At 45.1% G+C, this 12,826-nt stretch overlaps 1 protein-coding gene across 1 annotated transcript; it reads right to left on the bottom strand.

Moving 5' to 3' along the window:
* Positions 1 to 12,183: 12,183 nt before the first annotated feature.
* On the bottom strand, positions 12,184 to 12,567 carry LOC120645672 (cleavage and polyadenylation specificity factor subunit 4-like). Its single transcript, XM_039922435.1, has one exon. The coding sequence runs from the start codon at positions 12,565 to 12,567 to the stop codon at positions 12,184 to 12,186; it is 384 nt and encodes a 127-aa protein (XP_039778369.1).
* Between the last annotated feature and the right edge of the window lie 259 nt (positions 12,568 to 12,826).

Here is a 12,826-nt window from a genome sequence, read left to right as displayed (position 1 = left end):
AATCATCATCACTTGAAGATTCTCCATCGGTGATCCACTCACCATGAAAGGCTTTGATGTCTTCCATTCTCTTGAAAGACCTCTTCTTCTTGAAGTCCTTCTTCTCATGACTTTTCTTTGAGTTCTTGTGTTGATTGTCATCATCATCTTGCTTCTTGTTAAGCTTTGAGGGTTCGGGACAATCATATGAGAGATGCCCATATTTGCCACAATTATAGCACATCTTCTTGGCATTGTCATTGCTTCTTCGAGTACGAAATTTGTTCTTCATTGGATCATAGTTGTATTATTTCTTGTTCAATCTTGACATCATCTTAGTGGTCTTCCTCATGAGAAGTGCAAGCTCAACATCACTATCCTCATCACTTGAATTTTCACTAGCCTCCTCATCACTTGAGCTTGGTGAGGGAGCCTTGCACTTGTTCTTCTTCTTGGACTTGTGATCACTCTTAGCTTTGAGTGCAAGATCCTTCTTGGCTTGTGGAAGATCAACTTCTCCCAAGAGGAACATCTCATGAGATCGAATTCTTCCAACCACTTCACCCACTTCAAGTGTTGAGAGATCTTTCTCATAGAGCAATGATGTGATAATATTATACTTGGGCTTGTGGAGTGAGTGAAGAATCTCACGGATGATATCACTATTAGACAAAGGAGAAATTTCAAGAGCGTTAATATCCACAACAAGCACATTCAATCTAGCATACATTTGTTCAACTAGCTTATTGGGGAACATTTTGAAATCATTGAGTTTTTCCTTAAGTACTTGATATTTCTCCTCACGAAGCTTTGTAGACCCAACATGAATGGTCTCAAGCTCATTCCAAATTTCGTGAGCAATTTTCTTGCTATGCACATGAGCAAATATCTCCTCGCTAAGAGAATCAAACAAAGTATTCTTGGCTCTAGCATGATATTTTATTTGGTCTTCATTCCAAGCACCAACAATAGATTTCTCGGTGACCTCCCAACAGATGGTATGAAGAGCTTCAAGGTAACCCGCCATGCGAGCTTTCCAATAGCTATAGTTTCTTCCATCTAGCTTGGGTGGTCCACTACTCCTCGGGGCCATCTCTAGGAGTTTAACCCTATTAAAGAGACCCTACGCTCTGATACCAATTGAAAGGATCGAGGCCCAAGAAGAGGGAGGTTGAATTGGGACTTTTTCAAATTTCTGCCGAGTCTTTAACCTAAACTAGTATTGCCCAATATAGAAGTTTGAAACATGTCAACTAGAGCATACTAGAAAAAGATCCTTAGGTTGGAAAACACACTATCATGATCATCTTGTCTAGACAAAAGCACAATAGCAAGATTGCTTGAAGTAATGCAAGATACACAAGACAATCAGATTTTTTCCCGTGGTGTCGAGGAGTTGACGCTCCCCCTAATCCACGTTGGAGCACCCACACAAAGGTATTGCTCCCTTGCTTCACCAAGGAGCAAGTGATCACTAAGAATGCTCCTTCTCCATCTCTGGAATGGCGAGCTTCACACCGTGTACAAGCTTCTTGTCTTGGGGCTCCCACTAACTCCAACAGCTCACCAAGCACCTCCCGATCACCAAGACCGTTTAGGTGCCGTCAAACACCAAGAGTAACAAGTTTCTAAGCCTTCACTTGACCTACACTCAGTTAGCCCTAACTCAAGCACACTTGCTACACTTGCAAAGGTTGATTTCTTCAAGTTGAGAATAAATTCTAGCTCCAGATCTTCATCTCATGGCTCAAAGCACTCTTTCTTCTTCTCAAGGGTGGCCTTAGGTATTCAATGCGTCAAAGGCAGCTTAAATGAGCCAGGGGTGCCCTTATATAGAGTGGAGAGGGTCACATAGCCGTTGGAAGTCCACTGCAGAAAAATCGTGACCATCGGAAGCACCGACGGGGTTAAAGTTGATGGCGTCGGTTCAACCGGTCTCTCTATGTCCAAATAGTAGCCGTTGGGGGTTCTGACACATTATCCAGGCTTGCGTCATTGCACTGGTGCAAGCTCCGAAGGGAGGTCGGTTCGACCGGTGCTGAAGAAGTTCTCACGTCCACTCAAACAAGCTCTCTGGAACATAGTATATCCAATGCACCGATGGTTGTTTCTGAAGCGTCGGATCAACCGGTGCTGAAAGCGAGTTGGAGTCCACCAAATATGCTTTCTGTAACAAAGTACATCTATTACACCGGTGCTTAGTTTGGGACTATCGGTTCAACCGGTGCTATAGAGTATGTTGACTTGATTTCTGCTTGCATCCAAAAGAGATAGACCGACAGGGCATCGGTTCTTCCACCAAGCGTCGGATGCACCGATGCTAAGGCATCGGTTAAACCGGTGCTTCTGTTTTTCTTTGTTTTCAGCTGAATTGACTTGGAGTTGATTGCTACTTTGATTATTTCTTTTTCCAAGTGTTTTGTTGCCTTCTTGTGACTATCTTGAGCTGTTTTTGAGCGAGTGTGCAAGATTTCTATGGCCAACTCAATTTTGGTCAAGCTACTAACTCAAGAACCCCTCTTAGTAGTACGGTCAAGAAATAGAAACTATAAAATCTAGCTAAATCAAGTGTCCTTCATCTCCTTGTGACACTTGAGACTAGAAAGGTCCTTAATCTTTGAAATTTAGTCCTTGGCGAGCATGATTCTTTCAAATTGAGTGGTCTCCTTTCACATTTCATATGAGACTAATCCAATCATTGGTTTTTCCTTCAAAACACACGTTAGTCGCATACAGTTATCATTAATCACCGAAATTTACCATTAGCATCTATCGGCCTAGATGTGCTTCAGGTGTGCTTGCACAGGTCGGCGGCCATCATTCGTGTGCTTAGCCGGATGAGGTCTTCATGTTCTACCACGGCAACAGCCGCGTCGTCGCACAGCTGTCAGATGCGCTGCGGCCGGCGGCTTGGTCGATGAACGGTGCATGTGCGCGATCCATCCTTTAATTTCTGCCTTTCTTGTTTCTATCTTTTCGAATGCAGCAAAAAACTAGATTAGCGATGTTAACGCGGGGTGATTGACCTTCTGTTTGAGACTGTCAAGAACAAGATCAAGCTCCTGGTGCTCGAGGACATGTTCACCGGACCAATGCCGAGAACGCTCTCGCGCTGCTGGCCGGTGCTGCCGTGGCTTCTCAACCCGGTGCGTGTGTGTTGGTGGATGACTAGAGCTCGATCTGTTCAGTTTTGATAACGAGAAGTTGGTTTTTACATATTTTATTTATCCCTCTTTTGCGACGGAGCTTGTTGGCCATGCAGATGTTGAAATTAATGGCTTGTAGTGTTGCCGTGTTTATTTGTAGATGCCGAACAACAGCGAGTCAACGGGGGGCTCGGTTAGTTTCAGATGACACTCCAGGCGCCGTTCATTTCCATCGAGAAGATGGCAGTCGAGAAGATCTGATCCATCTCGGGTAAGTCACCATTACCAACGTTGCTGCCGGTCTTCATCTGGCAAACTATCTCATATCGCTCGCACATCTCTCTCTAGCTTAATTTCTTTTCGGTGGCCGTTTTTATGCAATCCTTCCGCAGGTTGAGTCTCTTAATAACGCTTTATGCTGACAGCAAAACTACGCAAGAGGTAGCAGGAAAAGCCGTCAAGCCCATGCGGCATGCAACGCTGCCACCACCCACTGTACCGCGGTCTCCATGAACCTCGAAGAGTCAGAGTCACAATCTTACCAGGTATTTAAGAATTATTTTGTTCGGATCCTATTCCATCACCAAAGTTGACTGCATAAGTTTGTGGAAATTTAGAACTCACTGAATACTTGGATTGTAACAGCACCTAAACACGTAAGCACAATTTAAATAACATGATTAATGATCAAGATTTAGACCAGAAGCAATCATAGACACGGATTCGGCCATTTCAATTGGCGATCAGTCACAGAGTCGTAGAAGAATGTAGATCTCATCAAAGATCATGTCATCCTTGGGGACTCCACCTCTTTTGCCTGGGGACGGCGATGGTGAGCCAGTGGCGGCCTTCAAATTGCTCCAGCACCACCACAGATCAATAGGCATGTAGGGTTACTTAGGTTTTGACATAGTTCCAAGGTTTTTTTTGCTAGGTTTTAACATAGTTCCAAAAAGTGCCGGGCAACCCCTTTTATTTGGTGATGGGTGAACTGGGGCCACAACCATGAGTTGGTTGGGCCTCTGATCAAGGCGCGGAAATAGCATTCTTACTCGTCCCCCATTTTCCCTTTTCTCTCAACATTTTGAGCAATAAGATATTCCAATATTCCCCCCTTGGTCTAAAGGCCAATAACTAGTGTCATTTTTAAAGTAGAGTTATGTAGAGAGACAATATGTCACAATAGTGAAATAATCCTACTATAATACAGTTATCTATAAAGCTCAAAAACACTTATTTTAATAGGAGATAGTTGACTTATTACACTAACTATAAGATCACATGCTATCCAGAAATCTTATGCCGGCGATAAGTTCATGAAATATATTGTGTTGTAAATCTTTGTTACTGTTTTGTGTAATCCTGGATTCTATCTTTCATAACGTAGAACTTTATGTCACTATTGATCAACATCCAATAGGTTGTGCCTGATGCAGACATAGATACAGAGTCGAATGCCTTGCACAACTGAACTTGAAGGCTCGCGACTTGACATCGAATTGCAACGCTATGAACAAAACAAAATGGATAGAAGATGAACTACTACAAATCAAAATCATATTAGCGTGATGTATCTTGCAAGGACGGATAGTATTTGACGATCCTATTCCGCCGGATGGGAAGGAGATCATAGATCTAGGTTTTGCCGGATGGGAAGAAAGGGAGCAGGATAGCACTAGAGACAGGCATGAGCAAGCAAATATTGGTGCTGAAGATTACAAACTAATCCTAGAAAAAAATGAAATAAATTGGGAAAGAAAATGTAGCACCTAGTCCTAAACCTAAATGAAAAACCTATGTAGCCGACCACCCTAATCTCTTGGGTCTGGGGCCCTATAGGTTCTGGTTCCCGGTCGCCTTTGCAACGCATTTGATCTTAGAACAGATGGGTATCCACCTTGTCATTGAGATCCATGTGCTCGATCTCGGACTCTAGCACGTGCTCGTCCATGTTGTTCAAGCGAAGCTAGAGCGCGGCAAGCAGCTCATGAAGAGCAGCGATCTCGGAGCCCACCTCCTCCTCATCATCTTCCTCGCTGCTGGTGTAGGCCCGAATATTGAGAGGGCCACAAATTGGTATTGGCAAACAGAAGCGCCAAATTGAATCCGGGTTGGAATCGATTAACTCCCCCTCATCCCTATCCCAAGGAGGGTAGAGGGTCATCCCAATCCCCACCTGTCCACGCACGCGGTAGTGTGGCGGACCGGGGCTGACCGGAGAGTACTTCGGCGACTTGGGCTGCACTAGCTGGAGTACATCAACCTTCGCGGCAGGCCCTCGGATAGAGGATGATCTAGCGTGTTTGCTGATGGCCTTCCTTGGGGGGAATGGATCCCTGTGGTTGACCGAGTTGGTGTGCGCGCTGTTGGTATTTCTTAGCTCTTATAGAGAAGTCTGCAATTTGAAGCGCTAGGAAGTTGAAGCACTGCAGAAGGAGTTTGCACCCATCGAACCAGGAACTGTACCGCCTTCTCTACTAGATCGCCTTCATCAAGCTCCATTTGTACTGCGGCTGTAGTGTGAAACTCTAGCCAAGGTCTGCGTGAAGCATGAAATTGCGCAGGTGAAGTCATGGTGGCTTGCCAAGATATTAGCCAATTAAGAAGCATCAACCCGGCCGTCCCTCCCTAAAGGTTTAGGGAGCTGACAGATGAGGTCGAAGGCACAACCAACCAAATTGCGGCGCACATAAGGTTTGTCACACCCAGTTTAAGGAAGAAACCGAATGCATCTCATATGTGCGCCAGGATCAAGTTCACACACATATGATAGACTTATAAAGTGAAATATCATTACAATGCCATAACGAAACAGAGTAAATAGTACTTTCTTACATGACCGATAGTCTTAAGCATAAACGAACAAATAATATCTCAGAGTAACAGTGGAACATCATCTTCACAGGCAGATGACTGGGAGACATACGTATAGTACTCCTCGAAGTCTTCTGGGAACTCCGAGCAGTTATCTTGGTCTGAACAGTGTTATGCAAGGGTGAGTACTCTTATGGTTGGTACTCAACAAGTGGTAGGGAGAAAATATACTATATGCAAGGCTAAGTCAAGGAATGGCTGACATGGTTTGACTGCAATAAGCACTTTTAATTAGCAAGCATTAACTAAGTGCAAGTTTATACCATTAACCCACAAGTATATAACTGAAGTAAATAACTAAACAACATAAATAAACAGCATCGATTTAGATCATCTTCAAGTTCAATTATCATGTGAGGGTCCAAGCCGCTCTTAACCATGAGCACGGCTGATATATCAGTTTTCACTCTGCAGAGGTTGTACACTTTACCCACAATTCGTGTTCCCCTATATCGCCCGAGTTTTGTAAGGCCCTTAAATACTACCTTTGGTGAGTGACGAGAGGTTCACTATGAGGCCTTTACAAAGATTCCCTAACCCATGACATTCCGCTAATGTTTCAAGTCAAAGTGGTCATAACACTTCCTAATGAGGAGGTACCTTAGCCAAGGACCCTAAACAAAATCATTGCCTCAAGAGGACCGAGCTATGCTCCAACGATGCATCCCCTCTTGCCCTTCCGGTAAGATTGTCAAAAGCTAGAGTCTCTAACTAGTTAGCCAAGATTAGAGCCATGTGATATTGTGGTTTCACTGTTTTTCTGGGTGGTTCTCCATGTTCCAATTAAGGCATATGATCTTATTATAACAACAGGTATATCGGAACATGAAGTAAATAAGTGTATCATTGTTTCCAAGATGACAACCTTAATCTAGTACAAAAGCAACTGGCATAGCTACAACAGTAAAATAAACCCAAGTTTGATCAAGGTAGGAAAAGTAAACAACTAGGCATATCCTTAAGTTGGGTCCAATCATATTATAGACTCATGCATTGCATATAAAGTAAAAGTGAATTAAATGATAAATTATGGTACAACAAGTATGATCAAGGGTCCACTTGCCTTGCTCAAAGTGCTGCTGCTGCTTAGTGTCTTCAAAGCCTTGCTCTTGATAATCCTTGAAAGGCACACCGTCTATCACATCACACACGTACATACAAGCAAGCAAGTACAATAAATAAGAAATAGTACACCAATCAATGTAAACAGTACAAAACGTTGTTATAAATCTACTATACACGTTACAACAATCGTGTGAGCACAAGAATCATCAAAAACGGAATTGAAATGAGAAATTAATGGCTAAAACGGTGTTCTAAGGGCCTATTTGCGAAAAACTTGAAAGAAGAAGGGCTCTGGGTAAAGAAACCAGGGACTTAAGCGTAATTAAACCTTAATCGCAGGGGCTAGCAGGCTATACTACAACTCAGGGATGGCGGGTTCTATTTTACAAAAGCGCAGGGGCTAAACAGAAAAGAAAAGTGTTATTTCATAATTATTTTTGAACTATTGTGGACGGCGGGATGAATACTGGAAAACAGAGGGGCACTTATGCAAAAATGCCTAGGTTGATCGGTATTTGATCTGGTTGACTCAGGTTGGATTTAATCTAGATTGTCGGATCTAGATCTAACGGCTCAGGATGATTCAGGCGGAAAGGGGCGACGCTGGGCGACGGCGGTGTGGTCTGCTGGCGGCGGGCAGCGGCGAGCTCGCCGGCGTTAGTCGAAAATGGCCATCCGGGCTCAGTTCAAGCTCGGGTTTGGACGAGCGGTTAGCGCACAGCACAGCGAACACGATTAGAGGCTTAGCGGGGTGAGGTTACATGGAAAAGGGAACGCACGGCGGCGGAGCGGCTCGGCGGCGCTCCGACAAGCGATTCCGAGATGGACAGCAGGGAATAAAGAAGGAAATGGGGCCAGCGAGAGTCTATACCAACACGCGAAGCTCTGAGGTGGCGAGGTCATCGAGGAATGGCGGCGGAACGGCAGTGCGGCGTGCGACTCCAAGCTCGGGCTCCAAAGTGGCAGTGGCGGCTATGGTTTTGAGGCGCAGAGGCGGCGGCGGCTAGGGTTGACGGGTCTAGGGGCCGCGGGGTTCCTTTGATAGGGTCAAGGGGTCTCAGCGTGCAGGCTCAGAGCGGCGGCGGGGGGGGGGGGGGGGGGGGGGGGGGGGGTTGGGCAGCGCGCCCACCGTGGCCGCGCTCGGGTTCGAGCCCGAGCCTAGCTCAGCTGGGAAGGCAGACCTGATAGGCGGGCCCCGCCAGTCGGCGAGAGAGGGAGAGCGGAGAGTGGAAACGGGCCGCGCGCGGGGAATGGGCCGGGAGAGGGACTGGGCCGGCGGAAAGAAGAAAAGAAAGGGAAGGGAGAGAATGAAGTTTTCCATTTTTTTGAAACTGATTCAAACAATTCAATTCAAATTTAAATTCAAGGAATTTAAATTCAAGTTGAACAACAAGCAAGAAAACAATGCAAAGGCGGCATGAATGCTCAAGACCTATATAACCTTACATTTATTTTTATAACTGATTAATTTATTTAATTCACTATAAATGCTCTAAATTCAAGATAAATTAAATAAAATCTTATCGAAACTATGTTAAATCTAACAAAATTTATTTGGGTGCCTAAATTGAAAATGCGGGTGTTACAAACCTACCCCGCTTAAAATGAATCTCGTCCTCGAGATTCGGCTGGGCTAGCAAAGAGTTGGGGAAATTCTGCCTGTAACCCATCCTCTCGTTCCCAAGTTGCCTCATCCTTTGCATGGTGACTCCACTGAACCTTACACATATGTATCCTCTTACTCCGTGTAATCCTCTCCATTGTATTCATAATTTTGATCGGGTACTCCGTATAGGTCAAATCATCCTCTACATTCAACTCCTCTAATGGCAATTCCTTTTTTGGCACCCTCAAACACCTCTTCAGCTGCGATATGTGGAACACATTGTGCACATCTGACAACTGAGCTGGCAAATCCAACTCATATGCCACCTCACCCTTCCGTGCCAAGATCTTGAATGGACCAATGTAGCGAGGTGACATCTTTCCTTTGACTTTGAACCTGTGCAAACCTCTGATAGGTGACACATTTAGATACACATACTCTCCTTCCTCAAATGTCCGCTCCCTAGATCGAGTGTCTGCATAGCTCTTCTGCCTAGACTGTGCCACTTTTAGATTCTCTCTGACAACCTACACCTATCGTTCGGCCTCCTTGATGATTTTCCGGCCGAACAACTGGCTCTCTCCTGTCTCACTCCAATACAGTGGAGTCCTGCACTTTCTACCATACAATGCCTCGAACGGTGCCATCTTCAAACTGGCTTTATTGCTGTAGGAGAACTCTGCATAAGGCAAACTCTTATCCCAACTGCCTCCATGCTTCAGTGTGCAAGCTCTAAGCATATCCTCTAATACTTGATTGGTCCTTTCTGTCTGTCCATCCATCTGCGGGTGATGAGCTGAGCTGATGGTCAACTTCGTATCCATTGACTCATGCAAATTCTGCCAAAACCGAGGCGTAAACTGAGTACCTCTGTCGGACACAATCTTCTTAGGTACCCCATGTAAACAGATAATCCTAGAGATATACAGCTCTGCCAATCTTGCTCTCGTATAGGTAGTCTTCACTGGAATAAAGTGAGCTACCTTGGTCAATCGATCCACAATTACCCATATCAAGTCGTATCCATCCTTTGTATATGGTAACACCACAATGAAATCCATGCCAATCTCTTCCCACTTACACTCAGGCACTTTGAACAGCTGTAGCAATCCGGCTAGCGTCGGATGTTCTACCTTAACTCTCTGACATACATCACACAAGGCCACGTGAGCTGCAACATCATGCTTCATACCATACCACCAATACCTCTCCTTCAAGTCCTGGTACATCTTTGTACTGGCTAGGTGAATTGAGTAAGTTGAATCATGTGCTTCCTTTAGGATTTTCTCTCGCAGATGGTCTACATCTAGCACACATATCCTCTTTTGGAACCATACTGTCCCTTGGTCATCCTCAGTGAAATCAGGTGCCTTGCCTATCTCCATCAAGTCCTCGATCTCCTTGATTGTGGCATCCTCAAGCTGACCTTTCCTTATCTCTTGCTCGAGGGTCGGCTCCACTTCTATTGTAATCCCCTCAATATGAGCAACGAACCCAAGATTGAGCTTCTCGAACACCTGATACAACTCCTGAGGCATTTCACTGGCCATTTTCGCATTCACATGACTCTTGCGACTCAAGGCATCGGCAACCACATTAGCTTTCCCTGGGTGATAGTGTATCTCCAGGTCATAATCCTTTATGAGCTCTCACCATCTCCTCTACCTCAAATTAAGGTCATTCTGAGTAAAGACATATTTCAGACTCTTGTGATCAGTGTATATCTGACATCTGTGTCCCAGCAAATAGTGTCTCCATATCTTCAAAGCGTGTACCACTGCTACTAACTCCAAATCATGAGTGGGGTAATTCTGCTCATGCTTCCTTAACTGACGAGATGCATAAGCAATAATGTGTCCCTCCTGCATCAACGCACAACCAAGTCCTTGCCGAGATGCATCACAATATATGTCAAAACTCTTGTGAATATCTGGCATTACCAACACCGGAGCAGTGGTCAACCGTTTCTTCGACTCCTCGAAACTAGGATGACACTCCTCTGACCATACAAAGTCCTTCCCTTTCTCTAGTAGCGAAGTAAGAGGTTCCACTATCTTAGAGAAGCCTTCGATGAACCTCCTGTAATATCCTGCGAGTCCCAAAAAACTCCAGATTTCTGACACGGTCTGAGGTGGTTCCCACTTTAACACATCTCTGACTTTCTCTGGATCAACTACTATTCCACCATTGGTGATGACGTGTCCAAGAAATGAGACCTCAGCCAACCAGAATTCGCACTAGCTAAGCTTGGCATACAACTAGTTCTCCCTAAGCTTCTGCAGAACAAGCCTCAAATGTTCCTCATGTTCCTCCTCATTCTTGGAGTATATCAAAATATCATCGATGAACACCACTACAAACTTGTCAAGATACTCCATAAACACTTTGTTCATCAAGTACATGAAGTAGGCTGGAGCATTTGTCAACCCAAAAGATATCACTGTGTACTCATAAAGTCCATATCTGGTGGTGAAGGCCGTCTTGGGAATATCCGACAGTCGGATCCTCAACTGATGATACCCTGATCTCAAGTCAATCTTGGAGAATACCTTGGCTCCTCTCAACTGATCGAACAGATCTTCAATGCGGGGCAACTGATACTTGTTCTTGATGGTGACTTCATTCAATGATCTGTAATCCACACACATCCTCTGTGTACCGTCCTTCTTCTCAACGAAGATTACCGGAGCCCCGCATGGTGAAGAACTAGGACGAATAAACTTCTTATCTAATAATTCTTTAAGTTCTTACCTAATAAATCTTTTAACTAAGACTTTAGTTCTTCTAATTCACCAACGGATATCCTATATGGCCTCTTAGCAATAGGTGCAGTACCAGGTATAAGATCTATGATGAATTCAATGTCGCATTCATGTGGCATACCTGGCAAATCATCAGGGAAGACATCCGGGTACTCACACACGATCCTAATATCTTCAATTGGATTCCCTTATAACTGATTCACTATAGCCTCTGCTGCTGAAGGAAGTGTTGCTACAAACTCAACTCTTTCACCTTATGGACTGGTGAGAAGCACTGACCTCTTGGCACACTGGATAATTGCATCAACTTTGCTCAACCATTCCATTCCCAAAATCACATCGATTCTAGTAGAATCCAACACTATAAAGTTGGCACAAAATTCCCTGCCCATAATCTTGAAACTGACACCTAAACTGTGGTACATGACTTTCATATTTCCCCCAGGTGAACTAACTAGCATGTGTCTCGACATAGAATGAACAAGAATACCATACTTTGCTACGAACTGAGTAGAAATAAAGGAATGCAATGTTCCATAATCAAATAAAACTAATGCAGGGGCGGAGTTGACTAAGAACATACCAATCACCACATCTTGGGCCTCCTAGGCAGTCTCTACAGCTACATGGTTCACCCTCCCATGGATGTAGTTCTGTTGCCCTTGGGAGTCTGGTTGTTTCTGGGTTGTTGCTGTTGCTGCTGCTGTGGAGCCTTCCTCTGTCCACTGTTATTGAACTGGCTTGGAGTACCCTAGGCATTCCTCTTGGGACAAGCGTTGGCATAGTGCCCAGGCTCACCACACTTGAAGCAGACATTGCCTCCAGGGGCTGCGGGGGTGTTGTTCCTTGCAGGGGTGTTTGTAGGAGTGTTCTGGCGGTTCTGCGAGAAGTTGGGGTGCTGCACTAACTGACCAGAATGGGAAGTCTGTGGTGTTTGCTGATTCTGCTGAGCGGGGCACCCGTACTGATTCTGAAACAGTGTCCCTTGTGGTGGTCCAAAGTGGGGGCACTGGTTGCTATACCGGCCCTGCGATTCATACTTCCTCTTCATCTCAATGCCCATCTCCTTGCGGGCCTGCTCCACCATGATGGCATTGTCCACCAGCTTCTGAAATTTCTCAAAGGTGTGCACCATCAGCTGGTACTTGATTGGTGCACTCAAACCCAGCCTGAGGTGATCCTGCTTCTACTCATCTTCTGCCACGTCTGCAGGGGCATAGCGGGACAACTGGATGAACTTATCCCGATACTCGCTCACGGACATGCCTCCTTGCTTCAGAGCAAGGAACTTCTGCCTCTTGAGTTTCATCAAACCCTTGGGTATATGATGCTCCCTGAACTGAGTCCTGAACTCCCGCCATGAGATGGTGTTTTGGTCAGCATGGCCTACGGTG

The sequence above is a fragment of the Panicum virgatum genome, chromosome 8K (genome assembly GCF_016808335.1).
Source record: "Panicum virgatum strain AP13 chromosome 8K, P.virgatum_v5, whole genome shotgun sequence".
Lineage (NCBI taxonomy): Eukaryota > Viridiplantae > Streptophyta > Magnoliopsida > Poales > Poaceae > Panicum > Panicum virgatum.
This window is presented reverse-complemented; position numbering and strand designations above follow the sequence as displayed.

Bases quoted from the DNA above. Each gene is read 5' to 3' on its own strand.
- LOC120645672 (XM_039922435.1), bottom strand. From the start codon at position 12,567: ATGGTGCACACCTTTGAGAAATTTCAGAAGCTGGTGGACAATGCCATC.